The 20,893-nt window shown below is 42.0% G+C and overlaps 1 protein-coding gene across 1 annotated transcript in view; it reads right to left on the reverse strand.

Moving 5' to 3' along the window:
* The window catches only part of Fam120a (family with sequence similarity 120 member A), an 84,757-nt gene that overhangs the window by 17,695 nt on the left and 46,169 nt on the right, over nt 1-20,893 (reverse strand). Inside the window, exons 8-11 of the mRNA XM_075969680.1 lie at nt 18,246-18,333; nt 16,212-16,439; nt 13,612-13,786; nt 3,670-3,919 (exon numbers count right to left, since the gene is read on the reverse strand). Coding sequence (XP_075825795.1) covers nt 3,670-3,919; nt 13,612-13,786; nt 16,212-16,439; nt 18,246-18,333 — 741 coding nt within the window. The remainder of the gene's footprint in view (nt 1-3,669; nt 3,920-13,611; nt 13,787-16,211; nt 16,440-18,245; nt 18,334-20,893) is intronic.

Consider the following 20,893-nt stretch of genomic DNA (forward strand, 5'->3'; position numbering starts at 1 on the left):
CTAGATCAGGTTTCTAGCTACCATTTAAAAAACAAAACAAAACCCTCCTGAAGAGAGACTGCTTTGTCAGCGCTGGAGAACAACTCAAAGGAGTACAGGGAGTCATGACATGCAAAACAATACTAATTCTACTTTTGCCTGCTGAATAGGCTTCACCAGGCTTAAAACCAGGACCAGAACTAGCATTCACCCATGGGGATGTACACTAAGAAAAGGCACGGGTGGATTCTAAGGAGATCAATAAGCAAAGTGGAATTTCATATGCTCACTAAGAGGCAGACAGTGGTCTACATATTTTAAAGACAGGATCTTATCTAGCAATTCTGAAGCAAGAGTAAGTATCCTGTATCAAAGATGAGGAAACCAAGAAAGAGACATACACTTTACAGTACAATTATGTAGCATAAGTAGATGGACAATCAAATATCCTTGGGAATGAATACGAAATATTTCTACTGCACTTAAAATAAACGTAAATTAAACTATCAATATTTGCACTGACAAAAATTATATCCTTTGGCTGGGAATGGTGGTGCACGCCTTTAATCCCAACACTGAGGCAGAGGCAGGTAGATCTCTGTTGAGTTGAGGCTAGCCTGGTCTACACGAGGAGTTCCAGTTCAGTCAAGGCTACATGGTAAGATTCTGTCTCAAATAAATAAGCAGATTAGTGCATATTTTGCAACTAAGTGCCAGAAGTCATACACAGTGGTCCCACTGAGGTATAATCAGCTTGGTAGAAAAAACAAGTGACAGCAGCCCCAAATATTGACTGAAAAATTATCATTGTGGAGATTATGATCAATATACAATGTTCTTTTCCTTAAATAACCATGGTTTATTTTCCTCCTTTTATTCATGTTATTATTTATAAATATTTATATTCTTTTATTAGTAACTATATATTTATTTGTAGCATACATATACATACAGCAAAGACTTCCCTATACTAAGTGTCCATTTGTGAAGCTGCTGGCTCCAGTGGCATTGATCGACTCCCACTGTCCTACAGCCTAACTTCCCTACTGGACTCCTTTCATCTCTTACATGGAAACTATGACCCATGAGCACTAACTTTTCAGGTTCTATGCTGTCTGTCTATAGGTTCCCTTTAATTGTGGATCAGAAAAAGATCATAGCCATAATTCTAAATTTGTTTCTGTTTTTCTGGAAGGAGACTCAGAACTCAGTACAGCTGCAGGAATTCATAACCCTGCTGGTCAACATCTGCATTTCCTGACCTTACCCTTCTATTTAGTTACCTTTTCTCAGATAGAGACAGATGAAGAAAACATGTTCGTGAAGACAAGGATCAGAGCTCACAGATAACGGAAACAGCAACTCACTATCTCATTTATTCAGTAAGTCTTATCTGCACATTTAGAATGCTTCCAGATACTATTTGCATTACCAATTCACCTAAGAAATTTTTTGAAGATTTTTTTTCTGGTTAAGTGTTCTTTTCCATGCAATTAACTGAGCAGAGAATGAAAGCAATACTTGAGCCAGGCAGTAGTGATGCAGAGCTTTAATCCCAGCACTTGGGAGGCAGAGGTAGGCAAATCTCTGTGAGGTTGAGGCCAGTCTGGTCTACAGAGTGAGTTCCAGAACAGCCAAGGCTACACAGACAAACCCTGTCTCAAAAAACAAAAACAAACAAAAAGTACTACTCTAAAGCTGGACATGGAAGCCTATGCTTTTATTCCCAGCACTCAAAAGGTAGAGGCTTGAGATCTCTATGTCCATGAGTTCCAGGACTACATAGCAAGTTACAGGCGAGACAGAGTTATATACTAAGATTCTGTCTCAAAAAGCAAATAACAAACAAAAATATACTTGGTGCATTTGCAGCAACAGACTTGGAAGAGCTGTTTACATCCCCCTCTGTTCTACCACAGAGGCTAAGAGGCAGTCTAAACTGTTCTAGTGCCCTCAGAGGCTTGTCTGCCCTTTACTAACATGGAAATTGGAGAAAAGGTAGTTTTGACACCATCCTGAGAACATTCCTGGCACAGCCCAAAGTATCTCTAAACACAGACAGCTGGAGCCTTGAGATGGGACCTTGGCCCCTTTCTCCTTGAAAAATATTCCTGTATATGTGGTTGATTGTTTGGATTTTTCAAAAAAGATCTTACTTTATAGACCACCTTGGTCTTGAACTGTTCACCCTCCTCCTCTAGGCTCTCCTAGTGCTGGGACAGAGGTGGGCACCAACCCATGCAGCCTCCTTCCTGATATTTCATACTGACTTAAGCCCAAGTCATACTCAATTGCTTGAGGTCTTGTCTCTTCACTTTCAAAGAAGAGAGTCTGTATGACATGACAATAAACCTTCTGGTCTTCTCCTCACACCTCAGAACATCAACTTCTGCTCACACTCCTTCTCATCTCTGTGGCCCTGGATTCCAGAGACTGGACCAATAATGCTCCCTATTCATTCTACCTACCTGTCCTTTTATGACATTCATAACATGGCAATGCCCAACGTGACCTTCCCCAAAGACAGAAACTGAGTACACTGGCAAAAGCTGTCTCTGGAGAATGGGAGAATGCCACACCCTCTGTGGTTCTCTGCCTAAGTAGATGAAGGTGTCAGGGATAAATGAAGATCTACATGGAGAGGCAGAGGCCAGAGAGATACTTGTGTTCCTCAACCTCACCATGTCCTAGGTACTGGCAAAGAATAAGTCTCTCGTTCTTCTTTGAGGGGCCAAGAGAATAAACAGACAAGATATAAGACTATCATCAGTCCAGAAAGAATGAAGTTGTTCATAAAGCAGACAAAAATGTGAATGTCACCCCTCATCCATAACCAATAAATGTGTCTGTGTGCTTTCCAGAAGCGATCACAAATTATATATCATATGTGGTCCAGTGTGCCACCTAATACAAGTGTTGACAGTGGACAAGTCAAGTGTTATACATCATTTCACACTTGAAACAAAGACTATACACTGACTGTACTTGACACAAACCTAGACATACCTGGGAGAGAGAATCTCAACTGAGGAACAGTACCCATCAGACTGGCCTGTGAAGATGTGTGTGTGTTGGGAGTGAGGGGGTTGACTGCTAATTAATTTAAGTCCTAGGACACTATGGGTTGTACCATTTCTGAAGAAGTGAGCATAGGCTGTTTAAGAAATGTAGCTGAGCAAGCCAGTAAGCCGAGCCCCTCCAATAATCTCTGCTTTAGTTCCTGCCTCAAGTTCTTGCTGTAGTTGCCTTTGATGGACTATAATCTACAAACCAGAAAACCTTCCTACCCCAAAATGCTGCTCTAAGTATTGGTGTTTATCATAGCAACAAAGAAATGACCAAAACAACAGCCAAATTTACTTTTGCTCATGATCACCAAGTGTACAGATTTTACTTCCTGTGTATGTGTACGCAACAGAGAGGTTGTGTATGTACACACACATTCACATAATCACATATTTACAAGCTATGTGTTTTTTTCAAATATATCTATTCTATTAGATGCACTCTGTAGTATAATTAGTTGCTGCATTTATGTGACCTACATCCCTATATTATACATACACAGATCTAAGACAAATCTCAACAGAAAGCACAATTCCTACACAGTAAGCTTGTTATTCTAGAAGACTTTGAACATGGTGACTGCCCTGTCCTCCATCACTCCTAATCCCATGAGTGGTCACGCACCGTAAGACGCAGCAGAGCACCATGAGGTGAGTGGGCACATTGGCGGGGTTGAGCATGGCTGGGGTATCAGACCTCATGCAGGCCAGGAAGGCCCTCATCCGGCGGTTCTTGTCTTCCACCGCCTTGCCCAGCCAAAGCCTCTTCAGGTTGGGGCAGGTCCACTCCCGGAAGGCCAGAGCTTCCACTAGTTCCGGGGTCTGAGGAGACTTCCCCTTGTAAGCTGCCCATTCCTTAATGATCACTGGTGAGACTGTAGAGGAAAAACACAAAGAGGCTCATTGCAGCTTGCTCACTGGCCCTCCAGCCTGCACAAAAACAACCTGCTCTAGCACCGGGCCTCCCTCACAGAGAATGAGGCATTCTTTCCTTAGCAAGTTTCTAAGCATAGGGCCTGTATCTGTCTGACCCTCTATTATGTGATTAACAGCTCACTTAAGATCTTCAGTCAGGCCACACATAAACTTCCCAGACAGATCAAGACTTGATTTCTCCACTTGCTGAATGTATACATCACAGATGTTAGACTTGTTGCTACTTTAAATCTATTAAGAATTTTAATGCTATCAATGGGTATAATATACAGAAATATGGGATTCTCTGTTATGTCAACATTTTAACCCAAATTATACACTCTCTTTTTCTCTAGAAATACTTCCACAAGTCAGACTAGAGAAGCCATTTACATTTTGTAACAGCTTTACTTAAGGATTTCCTATTTGAACAGGTAGTAAGCACTACAAGGTAGCCAGTATGACCATGTAGAAGTAACATTCCAACTTCCAAATCCCAGACGGTAGCAGAATATATAGCAATTATCTTCAGCAGGGCTTAGGACTGTACAAAATTCTCCAAACTTTCATTTTGAAAGAGGCAAATTGTTCTACATACACGTAACAGATTATGACCTCACATCCAGGGTTTCATCCCTGCTGGAGTCCATTCTTACACACACAGCAAAATGGCATAGTCCACAGTCTTCAAAGACATCAAGGGAAAGCTACAAGAGTGGCAAAAGAAAGACAATCCAACCTGCAGTCGGAAGCTGTAAATCCTCAGCTCCACTGAGATAACAATCTGATGATGAGATCTGGGTGTGTGTTTCACAAGCAATAAGCAGCGAAAAACAGAAACAGAGCAGGCCTATATGCAAGACTCCATCTGGCATGAAAACCAGGATGGGGCTAAGAATAGCCTATCCAAATGACCTTTACCAAGATTCATTTTCCCTAATGAAATACCTAAGCTGTGGAGATTCACAAGACTCCAAAATGGTGGGAGAATCACTCAAGTAACTGGCTGAACTCCAGTTCCACTCTAAATATGGTTGGGTGATATAATAATCTCTTCAAATATAATGAAAACTGCCAAGGATTAGGTACTGGGAGACACAATATATCAGTAACAGAAAAAAAAATATGCTTGAACACATTTCAATGACAACACATAACAGTGTCACATACAGGGAATGTCAGAGGCACACTTTTAGTGAGAGTTCCAGGCATCCCCACCCCCCCACCCCGCGGTATGCAGGCCAGCGGGTCAAGCAGGAATACAAGTGCAGACAGTCATTGAAAATTTCCCTTTTACAACAAGTACTGCTGTCATGAGGCAAATTCCTTCATTCACATTTCTTGGATTCTTAGATGGAAATATAAGTATTAACACATTTAAGAATATCTAATATTGAATAGTGTGAGGACAGCTGAGACAACTTAAAATGACAGTTTAACAACTCAGAACGGACACTCGTGTATATATCAACATATACTTTTTGTTTTTATTGAGTATTTCAGGAGTCAAGAGAACCAGTAAAACTGCCATCAGCAAGTAGGACCTGTCCGTGGACGCACAATCTAAGGCAGCACCATATCCCACCTGGTTCCCACTGAGCTCCAGCACAGCTTGGCTTCCAGAAGCTTCCCCAGCTGTGCCAGTACCAGAACATGTACCTCCACCCCCACAAACAGCCATCCTGGAAGCCCACTCCTCTCCCTGTCTCCTCCCCCCCTGTGTCTACCACAAAGGATACCCAGTACTGAGAGGAAAAGACAGGCAAGGGCCTTTCAAACTGAGCTTCTGGCCTAATTCCTGTGACCATGTTCATTTGTTCATTCATGTGCACTCTCTCCCCCCACTCAGCCCCCCATCCATACACACACCACACAAAATCCACAAACACACCCTGCTCGCAGTATGCATTCCAGTGCATCATAAAAGACAGATCTCCTGTGTTTAATCTATGGGGGTTTTCACAAGAGAGGCATTCGAATTCACCTATCTTTGCCATATTCTCTCCCTTTCCCTCAGCTGTTTTTAGACCATCTTTAATTGTTTTTTAGCACACGCTGTGTTTTATTTGTTTTGGGGACCAGATCTCAGTAGGTACATGTCTTAGTAACAAGCAATTTATTCGACGGGGTTGTCTATGCATTCTAGGCACTGCCTGCTTGGTGCCCAAAGAAACAGTTCCTCCAACCTCAGAACCAACGGCTTTCTGCCCTAGTGCTTGGAAGGCAAGGAGTGTCCTGAATTTGCCTCATCTAATGCTTTATTATGGACCCTATACTTTGGGGATCCCATGGGTACAGCTGCAGAAGGGATGGGTGAGGCTTATGCACCCCCATAGCAGTAAGTATTTGGTCGTCCACCTGTAATGCTCATGATAAGCACAGTTCAAATTTAACAGGTGTAATAAACATACAAAAGGCCGCGGTGCTCAGCATTTCTTTTATTTTCCCCAGATGCTCAGCTGTTTTTAAACGATTTAGTATCTGGAGACCTTTTGAGTACATCACAACTCAATAGCTGTGCAATTGCTGGCCAATCACTAAACACATCTAGTAGGTACTTAATATGGGAGGCAGAGGTGGGACAAAAGACAGTTGTGGCAACAAGTGCAGTTGCGTATGCCTTTGCTTTTCAGTCCTGGCCTGGTTCCAGGGCTAAGAAAAAGGGCTGAAACCCTGCTATGCAACAATTTTTAACATAAAATACACCTAGGATTCTCATCATGAAGGGAAAACTGTATATCATAGCTTATAATATTTGTTCAATTTATGATTATACTTACATTAATTGATTAGAATTAAATTTGTAAATTTTAACATAACCTTTTATTATTCTTTTGAGAATTACATACAACGTATTTTTAGGAAATTTACCCACTACTACTCCTACATCTACCTCTCTTCATAAATTCATTTAAAATAACAGATTAAAGAGAGTGACAGGAGCAGGGTTGCCAGGGTGGCACTGTCTGGCCTGGAGTGTGGATCAGAGATAGGACCACTGCAGGAAGTCATGCTCATGCTGCTCTTTCATGACAGAGGAACAGTACCGAAGAGACCACGCAGCTGAAGAACTATCATCTGTCATCTCAACAGACATTAACGTCATCTTTCCTACTCTAAACCCATGCTTTACCTTAGCACAAACCAGTTCTAGGACACCAAGTGCTTATGGGATTAGAAGCTCAATTATAATACACTTACCTTACAGAAAGCATACCCTCAAATACAATTTGGGGCCATAAAACACTACCCTACTCAAGCTGTCAATAAAAATCCAGTGTTTGCCATCAGACATTAATCATGTCCTTATATCATGCCTACTATGCAACACCTAAAGACTTTGGGCATCTACCACCAAGCCAAGAACAGTAAGCACGGTTCATTTCACACAGGAGTTTCTACTGGCTGGTAATGTCACAGAAGTACCATTTCAGGGGCAGGGGCAGCATGCCACACCACCTTTACAAGGGAGAGAAAGAAGCAACAAAAGGAGCAGTTTCCTAAACTTGTGACCTGTGCATATGTGCATGTGCCCTGGGGAGAAGCTGCCCAGGGGACTTGATGTAACAACTTCAGCTCAGGACAAAAAGAAAAACTGGACATCTGTTCTTTCCTCCTCATGGATGCTGCCCACTCCCAGGACCAGTGAGTGGAAGGCAGAGAGGAGCAGGGCACTCTAGCTCCTTCCTCTGAGCACTGCCACAATCCTCACGGGGGTAGAAACTAAGAGACTTTTCTTCAAACTGATTTCTGGAGCTGGCACTGCCCACAGAGAGAAGAGGCTCAGTGGGCTGCAGCACACCGGCAGGCACACTAGCAAAGACAAGTAGACGAGTGCTGCCCATTTCTTCTCCTTGGGTATGCAGCACCTGCCATTTTAGAAACTCAAAAAGTCAAGGACTAGGAAATAAGAATCAATTCAAAAGAGTCATACCACAGACTGGTGGTGGTGCTGGTCATGTGCTGGTTAATCTAAATCTGTGGGAAAATGTCTGGGCTAGCACTAGAAAGCAGTACGGAATAAAGAGACTCAGAGGGATCTGTAAACAGCCTTCACAGAAGCCACGGGAATGACTGGGTGATGGGGCACGCAGGCCTATAATCTCATACTTGGGGCTGAGGCAGGAAAATGATTAAGTCCAAGGCCAGCTTGGGCTACACAGCAGGATTCTTTCTCAGTAAAAACAAAACAAATAAAACTAGATGGCCACAAAAACTATCTCTAATTCTGAAATGTATCAAAATATTTTCATGTTTTCCGGCCCCAGCATTTAACCTCCTGGATAGTAGGATTACAGGTATGCACTTAATGTCCCCACATTCTCCTCCAGAATCTTTCTTTTTTTCCTTTCTGCTTGGTAGTTCTGGGGCTGAAACCTGGGTTTGGGCACATTGGGCAAGTGTTCTATCACTACTGCTAAACTACACTGTCCCTGCCTCCACATTTATCCTTTAATAAGCCTAGTTCCTTTATGTCATTTGGAGATATTAGGGAAGATTTCATATTTCAGGAAACATGAAGAAGAAATCAATGGTCAATTGTATAAAATGGAATGTGGTTTCTGCTCTGTCTTATTTGAGTCAAGGTCTCATTATATAGCCCAGGCTGGCCAGGAATTTACTAAGGAAGCCCCACTTTATGACTCAGTTCCTGCTACTACCTAGGCAACAGAAACAGGCTCCAGCCTCCATCACAGCAGGGGCACTGTGTCTATCCTCAGTGCGGGGGATACACACACACACACACACACACACACACACACACACACACACACACACGGGTTACTGTCTACATAAAGGAACACTTTCTTTAACTTCTTCCACCAACAGGGAACAGAAGCTCATTGAAAAACTTGCAATCAGCAAAGGTTCTTAAGTTTGTTAAAGAATGAACTAAGTCACCCCACACTCGATGAATGCACCACTTTTGGGTTACAACCCCAGACCTCTCTGGAGAATTTATCTTTTTGTTTTTAAATTTTAAAAAGTGTGTTGTGTGTGTCCCCATCCAAACAAGTAATGGTCAGAGAGCAAACCTTCAGGAGACAATTATGTGTGTGTGTCCCCGTCCGTCCCCCTCTATCTGTCCATTCCATCCATCCAAACACGTAATGGTCAGAGAACAACTCTCAGGCATCAATTCTCTCCTTCCACTGTGTGGACTCCAGGAATCAGACTTCAAGCTTCCTTACCTGTGAATATCTCACTGGCTTGCTTTCTGGTCAATTTCTTAAAAGCTACATTACAGAGTTGAGGCATAAATGGAAACAAACAGGAAGAAACTAACAGGACAAAGCAATGAGTTTTAAAAGGCTGGTGTGATTTTTTCTTCTTTCATCTTCATTTTTTGCAGTGCTAGGATTAAACTCAGGGCCTCACACATGCTAGGCAAGTGTTCTTCCACTCAGTCACACTCAAGTCAAGGCTGAGATGTATAAAGTGACTGATTATCCTAGTTTAAGTTAATTTTAGGTAAGTGAACCTTAAGCAAAACACTCAAAGACTAAGAATAAATTATGAACATGTCTGCATGCCTTAATCACGGGACTATATTTACAAATAGGTATATGGGTATAGTTCTAAATCTAATGAGAACGTTTTAAATAAGGCATAGGATTTATTTATATACTTTGGATAGTTCTCTCTGCTACTAAGGCCATTTGCAAATTTTTATTGCCATGGTGACCACTGACAGGAATTTATCCCTGTACATTCCTGAGGGTACACTGCACCAGCTGGAGTCCACCCACAAGGGTCGTACCATGGAAAGAACCATGCTACAAGGACTTGCTCTTATGGGACACTTTCTGTGATATGGCTCTCCTTCCACTTATCAGTAATATCATGTACCCCACAGGTCATTCATGAGTGGCCACAAATTAGAGTGGCATGCCAACAACACTGAAATGCAGTCATGGTTTCACTACATAAGCAAATAAGCACTCCTGAGTAGCCTTGCTAGGTGCTTCCTGACAGCACAATGCCTTACTGTCCTGGCTCCTTCAGAGCCCTGGGAAGTGGCAGCAGTCACCAGACACTAAAATATACAGCCAGCAATTAGCTATTACAGATAATGAAGTCCCAGCTGATGCTCAGGGCAGAGTCGGTACTCAGTTGAGTGAAACTTAACAGACAGGCTGTAAAAGAGACACTTCCAAGCACAGTGGGAGACTGTGCCAGCCAGGCACACACTAAGTTCTCATACAGTTTGAACAAGAAGATTCAGACTCAAAGTGTTCAGGTGATAAGGACAAAAATGTCTCTGTTGAGGCCTGGGAATCCAATTAGACTACTCTTTGGTGGGAAGGAATTGCTGCCATAGACAGTGTTTTCTTTTACTTTGGGTTTTAGAGAAAGGGCTTCACTATATACTACTAGTTGGTCTGAAACTTAGATAGGCCAGGTTGGCTGCATACTTGAGGACTCTTCCTACTTCTGCCCAAGTGCTAGGATTATAGATAGGTGTCACCACACTGGGCCTATAAAAATATTTTTTTAAAGACTTGTTGTTAAAAAAATGGAATTAGAGCTTTTGGGGAGAGGCTGGAGAGATGGCTCAGCAGTTAGGAGCACTGGCTGCTCTTCCAGAAAGAATCCTGGTTCAATTCCCAGCAACCACATGGCAGCTTATGGCTGTCTATAACTCCAATTCCAGGAGAGCTGGCCTCCTCACACAGCCATATATCGTAGGCAAAGCACCAATGAACATAAAAATAAATAAATCTTTAAAAATAAGACTTGTCCACCTACCCTCTTCCCCTCTCTTCTCCTGTGAATTAACTGACAGATGAAAATATGAAATCTTTTCCATTTTATGAGTTCCCCATAGAAGTCTAGATTCCAAACTGATGGCTCATAAAAAATCTCACCTCATATTTATAATACTAAAAAAATCCTTCAATATTAAACCCTAAAGATCAAAGTAACTATCATTTCCACTCAGAAAGTCTATTTATGTTTGCACAGAAATAATACATTTCTCCAAACATCTGAAATTCTAGAGGTTTCATTAGCTAATTATCTGCAGAGACCCTTTCTTTACCATACATAGGCCTCATCTAACTTGGTAGTATACACACAGCTATCCCACATCATAACTTTCTACACAGCAGCAGCACTGACCCCAAACCTTGAAGGACCGACCCTCTTACTCCTACACAAAGGTTAAAAACAAAGAGCACAAACATGAGGAGGGGGTGCCCCACTACTGAGCCTTCAAAGAACCTCAGTAATTACATGCTCTCTTACCCAGGGATTTTAATTGCCTAATAGACGAAAAGACTCGTATATTCACCTCAATAAATCTTAACCATGCATTGGTATCATTCATTCATTCATTCTCTTTCTTTTTTTTTTTTTAAGACGAGGTTTCTCTGTGTAGCCCTGTGTACCTCTGCCTTTGCTGGAATTAAAGACACATGCACCACTACCACATGGCAATCATTCACCTGTCAGACACTCCTACAGAAGTCACACACTCAGCAGCAATGAAACACGCTGATGCAACTGATCTCAAACACCTGCCACCTAAGGACAGGGGCACAGCTGACAAGAGGCTGTCTCACTGCTGTGTGAGAGAGGCCCTTCGCTCCAAGGCCTACCTGGCTGGGCCTACTCTTTGGCAAACTGGTTCTTGGTTCATTTTCCCAAACCAAGCCCAGACACCTTGCCATTCCCAGCTCCTCCTATCCGTTCCAGGAACACTGGCTCCACATTTACACTTCCGTCTCTACTCTCTAGAGATCCTTCCTAGTGGGGAAAAAAGTCAAAGTATTTAATTTTCCATCTTCGTAAAGGAAGAAGTAGGAAGAAGGGAAAAGGCAGCCTCAGTCATATCCTAAGTCAGGGCTTTTCTGCCATCTTAGTTGTGTCTGAAAAGAAGATATTAGGAATAGTTTGCCACCTCCATCCGTGTACATTCTCCCATGTTCCTTTCTCTCTCAAATAGGCCAGCAGCCTGCACATCTGAGGTACCTGCATGAGTCACTTCATATTTCCTTACCCAATCTTTTTTTCCTTGATGGCTCATGCCATGGGGTTTCCAAGACTGCTTGGAGCAAGGTTAGAGGCAGATAGATAGACATCTCTAAGGAAAAGGCTTGTGTGGCACTAACACCCCCATTCTCATGTACTTTGCACATCAGCTCTGCAAAAACTTGTCCTTGCTGCCTGCAGACGTGCAGCAGGGCATAAGAGGTCAACATTTCTCTCTGAGTGCCTCTGGCATGGCAGCACACATGACAGTACGGGGAAGAAGTCAGTTACACCAGTTTTCTGGGATGGCATAATGATTACTGGAAACTCTTCAAAGAGTAGCCCTGTTTTTAAAAACATAAGCAAATAAACAAAAGAACATCTACTGAGAAAGCGATCCAGTCCTTTGGAGCTGATGACGAAGGGCTGCACACAGACCTTAGCCTTTTGGCACATAAGGGTAGAGAGTAGAAGGGCTGGCATCACATCCGCCAGCTACAAAAAAGGTTTAAGAAAGCACTTAAAAAATATTACTGATCATAACTTTGGCACAAGAACAACAAAAGAAAAAATTAAGAATCTACTGAATTTAAATCAGGTGTTTTGGTGCATAACCTATCATCCCAGAGCTCAAGAGGCTGAGGCAGGAGGGCAGCCTGTGAATTTAGGCCAGATTCTGTAGACTGAGCTTAAAGTTCCCATGCTCAGAACTAGTTAGTCAGGAAGTGACAGCTATACGTCACCATCTAGTGAGGCCAACATTTGTTCACCACAGTCAGAGTTACAACCAAAGATCCTTGCTTGAGGGAATAGTCCAGGAATTTATGAATTCACAACATTCTGATTTTAGACTCCATGTTTTAAAGATCATTCTGTACTTCCTAGCACATAGTGAATCTTGTTTTACTGTTTTTTGTAACAGGGTTTCTCTGTGTAGCCCTGGCTATCCTGGAACCCACTTTGTAGACCAGGATGTCCTTGAACTTAGAGATCCGCTTGTCTCTGTCCCCCAAGTGCTGGGATTAAAGGAGTGTGCTACCTCTACCCGGCCCATACAGTGGGTTCTGCATTCTTAAATTAGCAGATAAAAATGTTGGAAAGAAAAGGTGGCTTTCCCCAAAACATGAGCCAGGCCTCACAAAGGACAAAGCTTTGGACTTGGACTTTGACCAGCATTCCTAACAGTCCTTTCCAGTGCCCCTCTCCTCGTTTAAGTTGATGAGCTCAAGCAGTCGTACCCAGGTAAACCATGGTAGTCCTGAGAAGTCCACTACAGTGGTAGAGCCTTATGAGACCTGCTTTCCAGAATTCTGAGGGGCGGGAGAGCACGGATCTGTGCCTCAAGAGCATAGACCAGACACATATGCATCTTGGGTATAAAACATGCTAATTATAGAGATTGATGGCCATTCAAGATGTTTTCAGAGAAATTTCAAGTTTAACATGGAAACCTGCTGTTTTATTCTTTTACCAAATAAACATCACTAAAGCAGTACCAAGTATGGCTTCTCCTACTGTTCTGAGGGTTCTACCCTGGCCTACCGCCCCAAGAACAGCCCACTTCCTTCACAAGGAGGGTCTCAGGCAACTCAGCCATAATTCTTCTAAGGCTTTAGAAAATGCACAAGAGATTACGAGGTACCGAGGGAAACAAACAATGGATTGTTACAGTACATACATTCTGGTGGAAGTCTGTTCTTTCTAAAAGCAAGTCTCTCAGTTTTCTTTCTGCTTTCTGCCAAACTAAACAGGACTCCGTAAACATACTGACGAACTGGCCTATAGAGCAGGGCGGCCGGAGGCAGGTCTTTGTTGGCTTCATCTTCAATAGAAACAGCAATTTTGATTTCACCCTTTGCATGGAAGAAAGCAGAATAATATTGCACATTTTTCATGTTGAATTTACAAGAAACTCACAGCAATATACTGCATCATCTCCATTAATGACATAGCTATTCTATTCCAAGTCAATGGCTTTACAACTTGCCTACAGTGAGATGTTTAGGAGAATTCACTGGCAGTCTGTGGTCCAAATATATGTCCAGAGAATCTAAATTAATCCTATATTACTTTATCTTTAACCCAAAAACCAAGAACAAACCAAAACCACATAGATGAGCCAAAGTCTTTTAAACATTCTACACAGACAACGCCAGACAACAATACAGAAGAAAGCATGAAGAATCTACAACTTTTATTCATGGATCAAGATGGTCAGATGTAATAAAATTTGTAATTTTCAATGACCTGAACACAATCCAAGGAATGCAGTATTCTGAAATGAAAGTCATATTTTACCAAGCTTTTCCATAAAATGTTACCACATGTTAAAAATGATCTCCCTAAGAGAACTCTTTTTTAAACATGTCCTCGGCTCCTTCCCAGTGCAGTAGGTGCTTACCAATTGCTTCACCATGGTCGAGGCCACAGACAGCTGATAAGACAGAAAATGAAAGCATTCCATCCCCAGCTCAGGTCCCAACATGGCAAGACCTGCATCTGACTCAAGAACATGCCACCAAGAGACAAACAACTGTCGTGTGCAGCAGCTAAGGCTGTTACCAAACTTCTATTGCATGGCATCCCAATACATTAAAATATTCAAGGGATTTTATTTATGTTTATTTGTAACAAAACACACACATGACCTTCAATGCCTATTAAACATGACCTGTAAGTTCTCTTAATAACGATCTTGTATATCTGCTCTTTCACACAAATTTAATTTCAAAATCACTTTTGCCCTTATCCTCAGCACTTCCTCTTTGCTACCCAGGGGTTAAACGTACTCTACTATATTCATTTAAGGAAGGTTCCTCTTGTAGCGATTATCAACATTAATACGAAGCATGACTGCAAATGTCTCAGTCTTGACAATTGTATACCATGGCTATTCAGCTCACAAGAAATAGTATGCATTGTAGTCTAAACTGTCCCCTATACTGAAATATCCAAAGTAGCATTTTTAAATTAAGCAAAGACAGTTGAGTTTACTGTTCCCAACCCTGGACACTCTGTCAATCTTCCCCAGAAGTTTGTAAGAACAGAAAAAAGCTATAAGTACCATCTGCACTCTTCCATGGACCTACCCAACTGCCCAAGCATCAAGGCTGGCAGCACAGATGCAGACAGTGGCCCGGTGCCTCTTACATCTCAAACAGTCTCACAAGGAAAGAGCGTCATCTCTATACATGTTCCTTTGAAAGACGTCTTTTAAAATTTTGGACACTTAACTATACCATAACAAAACTTGCATTTTCATAATTTTGGGTGGTTCTCTAAAATGTTTGTCTTACGAGCACAATCTGACCACTGCTATTCATGCACGCATATTAAACAGTAAGACGAGACTTGGAGGCAGTGACAACTAAAAAGTAAATGAATTAAGAGTTAATAGCATTAGCTAAATGTTCTCTGTGTTTGGATGAGTTAGGTGGTCAACAGTCCACCTCATGCGAACTGTGAAATAAGAAGGAGTCTTTTGCATTTACGGACTCCATTTTAAAACAAGCCACAAACGGACTACAGAAAATAGAGGTAGGGGGTGGGGGTGAGGGGGCAGGGCCCATGTAATGAAGAAAATATGTTGATAATGTGATAGTAATAAACCAATTCTTCATGACAAATTTGTCACTGAAGTGACTTTTGCCAACACAAAGACCACAAATCACTGAGAAAATTTAGGTACACAGAGATACACTGAGACATAAGATTAAAAAACAATGCAAACTATATGCATATATTTTGCTACACATTTGGTAAGGTACTAATAAGGTAAATTATGACACTCTATAAAAATGATTTCTAAATATGTACATTTTAACAAAATCCTGTATTGCATTTGGGTGCTATCATTAAAACTGCAGTCAGTGAAGGAGAAGAACAAAGTCAAATGCATTAATTACAATAAGCCATTCAAAAGGAGAGCTGTTATTGCCCAAGGACAAATAATAAAGAAGTCAGATATCACTTATGACATTATGATTAACGTGATATTACAACATAAATATGGTGTAAAAAATTCTTTACTTTTACTAAGAAAAAAAATTATGAGCCACAAAACAACATAATGTTTCATTATTTCACTAGTTTCAAAAAAAACTTGTATTAAATTGAAGAGGAAAGTAACTTGCTTTTAAATTGCATTTAGAGGTACAAATTTTCATCTTTTAGAAAATTTAGAAACAGAAACTACTTTAGAAAAACAATAAAAAAGGTTTACAAAAGTTAAAAAAGTTATGCAATACTTGAAGCTACTCCAAGGCCCCTGGATAATACCTTCGTCAGGACGTGGAAGATGTAGGGGTACATCAGTCCCTTCTTGTGCCTGTGCTCAGCCACTCTCAGCACCTCAGGTGCGACGGGGGGCAAAGGAGGTGTGGTAATGTCCATGTGGTTCCGGGTGGGCATCGACAGGAGGCACGGGATTGGCTGGACAGTGCCCATATGGCTCCCTTTGACTTCAGCTAGCTGGCTTCCCGAAGAGGCAGTGGATGAACCTTCTGCCTACAGAGCAAAGGGCAGAAGTAGAGGAAAGAGTTCATGTCCCATTCTCATTACCTCAAATATACAAGGCCCTTGTCCACCTAAAATCCACAGAGAGCACAGAGATGACCCCTGCCTGGAGTGGTCAGATCCAGTGCCAACTGAAAGGCAGGTTGGCCAGGAAACACACTCACCTTTCTCTCTTCAGACTGCCTTATGCAGAAAAATGCCACCAACACACACTGTGCCAAGGAGGCCAGCACACATTGCCTCCTGTAGTGTGGGGACTGGAATACTCATCTCAGCAAACAGCCACAGCTCTCCCGACCCTGGCTCCCTGCACAGAGTTTCCAGCTCTCTGATCATCACTATGTGTTTCTGGCTCTCTGTGCTTCTGTTGTCCTTAAGATCTTGCTAATATTTTACTCACTAGGCAACCAGCACTCAGAGAGACTATGCATTTGACCACTGTTCTATAATCAGTAACTCAAAAAACTGAATTCATACCAGGTCTGACAAGGCAAAATTTCCATCTAAAATTTTCTCTAGTCATGAAAAAAGCCCTTATGTAATTATATGGAGGCAAAAGTAAAATAGAATATTAACAGCAACAATGCAGGACACCACAAATCCTCTCTCTAAACCAATGTAATCCCATAAAAAAAAAAAAAAACCAATGACTCAGACCTATAAAGGTCACAAATGATAATGTAGTCCTAGGTGGAAAGTGCTCATTCTGTTAACAACGCTTACACACTGCGGGCACGGGCCGTAAAGCCGAACCACGATAGGTTAACTTAGGATGGTACCAGTGCCAGGCAGGGTGCCAGGGAGAAGAGAGACAGAGGCAGGTACCCTGGCATACTCTGAATTGTCTGAAAAACTGCCCAAGAATAATTATTATTTGTACAATAAACTTTTTTTTCCTTGAACAGAATGCTGGAAATAAGAACTGCTTATTGCTTGATTTGGTGTCACCTTAAAACATGTATGTTTTTCTGTTTTGTAATAAATGTCTTAATTACAAGGATATGTAATTGAGTGCTAATTTTACCCTTTAATACGTAAGTGCCAGATTTGGTCTCAGAAAAACCTGTAAAAATCCATAAGGGCTTTCTATGCTTTCCCTCTTCCGTAGGAATACATGATACAGAGTATTTTGCTAGACTCTTTCATGAACAATACCTCCTCGTGAAGTATTTCTGCTCCTTATTTCTAACTAATTCACCATTATTAGTTGACTCAGAGTTTTAAAGGAATTTCTGGTACCCAGATAATCTTGCCTAACCCTTTTGAAGCAGGAGTTTTGCTCTTCCTCAGGAACCACAGGTGGCAGACATAATCTTGCAAATCAAAAAGTATTCCCAGAGGTCACTACTAGCAAACAAAAGTAGGTATGGGAAAAATAGAATTCAGTTTACTCCTACTTTTTTGAGACAATGTCTCACTGTCTAACCCTGGCTGGCCTGGAACTCACAGATCCACCTACCTCTGCCTCCCCAGGGCTGGGATTAAAGACAGCTCCACCACACCCAGCTACTTCTCTACTTTTAACAAACACACTCCAGGTGCTTTCTCAGTCTTCACACAGTCCCTTAAAAGGAGACACAGGAAGGCTCAGGTACCATATCCTGGAGAGGAAGGGGTGTCTAGGTGCCATGCTTCCCAAGCAAGCAGACTGGGGCAGTTTAAACAATTCCTTCCCTTCCTGAGCCCTCTGGAAAACATGTGGCTCACCACACATTTCAGAAAGGATTTTCCTTTAACTTGGGCACCAGTGCACATGCGCAATCAGAAACTAAGCAACAGAAGGTGTGGGCTCTATACCTTCACTTGGTCTCCTGGGTCTCCTCGTGTCAGTGGCTCTGCATGGCTTCCTGTCTTCTCCCAGGTAATCTTGTTCCCGCCGATGTGGCTAAACATAAAAGAACAGAGTCAGTGAATACTATGGACTAAACCACCTCACAATGAAAAGAAGGGTCTGAACTAAGTCTGTTGACTCAATAGCGATAGCAATAACTTTTCAGGCCTTGTATTTTCCCCATAGTTCTATTTCGAGATTATTTCCTCCTGCTTCAAGGGGAAAAGAGGATATCAGGCACTAAGCCATGAGCAAGAAGTTCAAAGGTGTGCTCACAAGAAGAGTGCTGAGACACAGGCAGGTTGTGGCCCCAAGGCACCTTGACAGTCATCAGGAGAGGAAATCAAGCATCCCACACTTCCAGCAACACCTCTTAGGCAGGATGAAGTTCAATGGTCTCTGGAATAATTTCTAAGTGTAAGGTAAGAACACACTTATCGGGGGCTGGAGAGATGGCTCAGAGGTTAAGAGCATTGCCTGCTCTTCCAAAGGTCCTGAGTTCAATTCCCAGCAACCACATGGTGGCTCACAACCATCTGTAATGGGGTCTGGTGCCCTCTTCTGGCCTGCAGGCATACACATAGACAGAATATTGTATACATAAAAAAAAAAAAAAAGAACACTCTTATCCCACCTTTGTGAGGCAGGGAAGGAAAGCGGGGTGTAGGCAGAGGAGATAGTTGAACTCAAGTTCAGAGAACAAGGACAGATTCCCATTTGGAAAACAGCTTGGCAAAGCAGAAAAACAGGGTATGGAAAAGAGATGGGACACCAGAAGGACCTATTTCAAGCAGCACTTGATAAACTACAGGTGACTCATGAGCTGTCTGCAGCCTCCGAAAACACTTTACTGAGTTTAGACAGTATCTTTAAAATCTGAAATGCAGCAGATGAGATGAGTGGTCTGGGTAAATAAGCATTACTTCATGAATCCTTTGTTCACTTGGGCTGCTCTGGATGCATGGTCCAACATCCATCCTTCATTGGCAGCCCTCTATGCCTGATTACCTCTTTAATGACTACAGAACATGCCACTTCAGGATACTTGCTTGCCTTTCCAACTGATCCATATGGCAAATGGAGAGATTAAATTCATTAATTCTTCTACCCACTAATCAATATCATTTTAGTTTTTTCCAAAAGAGATAAGGAAAGTGTTCTAAGGACTGTCCCATCCATCTTACATCAAGAGTGTTGTTTCACATGGTGACACCCCAGAGTTTCCTTGATCCCACTCACTACATGGCAGGTTCTTCTAGCCAGACTGCAGTCAACAAAAAAAAAAAAAAAAAAAAAAAAAAAAAAAAAAAAGGAAAGGACTTCCATTATATCTAGGTTCCCAGGGTCAGAAAAACCATTGTTCTGTACAATATCACCACTGTGTATAAAAACTCAGTCACGACTAAACACACAGTGATGACCAAAAGGCGAAATGAACACAACCACCTCTAGGAAGTGAAGGGCACATCACTGAAAACCATGGAGAAACAGAGGAGGGTTCTGTCACAGGTCCTCGCCAGTTACTTGTTGAGTGCATATTGTCCAGCTAGGCATCAGTAAATGAGCCGCTGAGAATGCGGAGATGTGACACAGGTGGCATAGAGAGGCACAGGGAATGATAAATCAATCACTCAGTATACAGTCAATGAACAGACCTTATTTCTTATGTGACATAAAAACAGCAAGTTCTGAATCTGCTCTTAGGCAGAATTACCTGGAATGCTCAATGAACCCACAAGTGTGTATGCAGTGTTCCTGGGGTGCCTGAGGTTACCCCAAAACTGAGTGGCAACAGTAGGAAGGAAAGCTGAAGGGGACTCACTTCTCTGACGGCTCTGCAGTTGAGGTAGAGTTCGATACTACCTAACATCCCAGAGAACCTACATGTGCCTGTCTGGTCATACACATACCATCAAGTTGAAAATACAGTAACACCAAATCCACATCAAGAGGCTATCTATTACTTTACAATGTAAGAAAACAAGGTATATGGCCAGAATAAGAATAAACACTTTGCTTTGAAGAATAGATGTAGTTCAGCATTCTGTAACTCATTTGACAAACCTGGTAACACCTTAAACTTATTTTTAGAACCAGATGTCTCACTGAATCTCATCTATACTCCCATGGGATAAATCTTTGATGATCAAATTCAGGCTCAGAGAAGGAAATCTTCCCTCAGCCCCCAAGAAAAAGGCACTGGACTCAGACCCGGACCTATTATTCCAGACTGTGTCACATACTGTGACAGGACAGTCACCTGCAGATGCAGCGCAATATACATGCAAACCACAGCAAGCAAGCAGTCACTTCCACCTGACTCTGTGGAGACAGTTGCAGAGGGAAAGGCAGGGCAAGCTTTGTAGGCTAGCAGAGAGCTGGTAGGCAGCACAGTACTGGGATACTTAGATCACAAGCGCCTGGTGAAGGTAGCAGTGTATTCTAGACATACACAATCCTATTCCACACAAGGTCTTCCTTCAGAAAATAAGCAGTGTGGTGGTAGGACATGGCTCACGTTTCCAAGACACCAGTATCTGTGAGCTCTCTATTGTGATTAGATTAATATGAAACAGTTAGCAGACAGCTAGAACATAGATTCTCTTGTTGTAAA

This window comes from Microtus pennsylvanicus, chromosome 4 (genome assembly GCF_037038515.1).
Source record: "Microtus pennsylvanicus isolate mMicPen1 chromosome 4, mMicPen1.hap1, whole genome shotgun sequence".
Taxonomy (NCBI): domain Eukaryota; kingdom Metazoa; phylum Chordata; class Mammalia; order Rodentia; family Cricetidae; genus Microtus; species Microtus pennsylvanicus.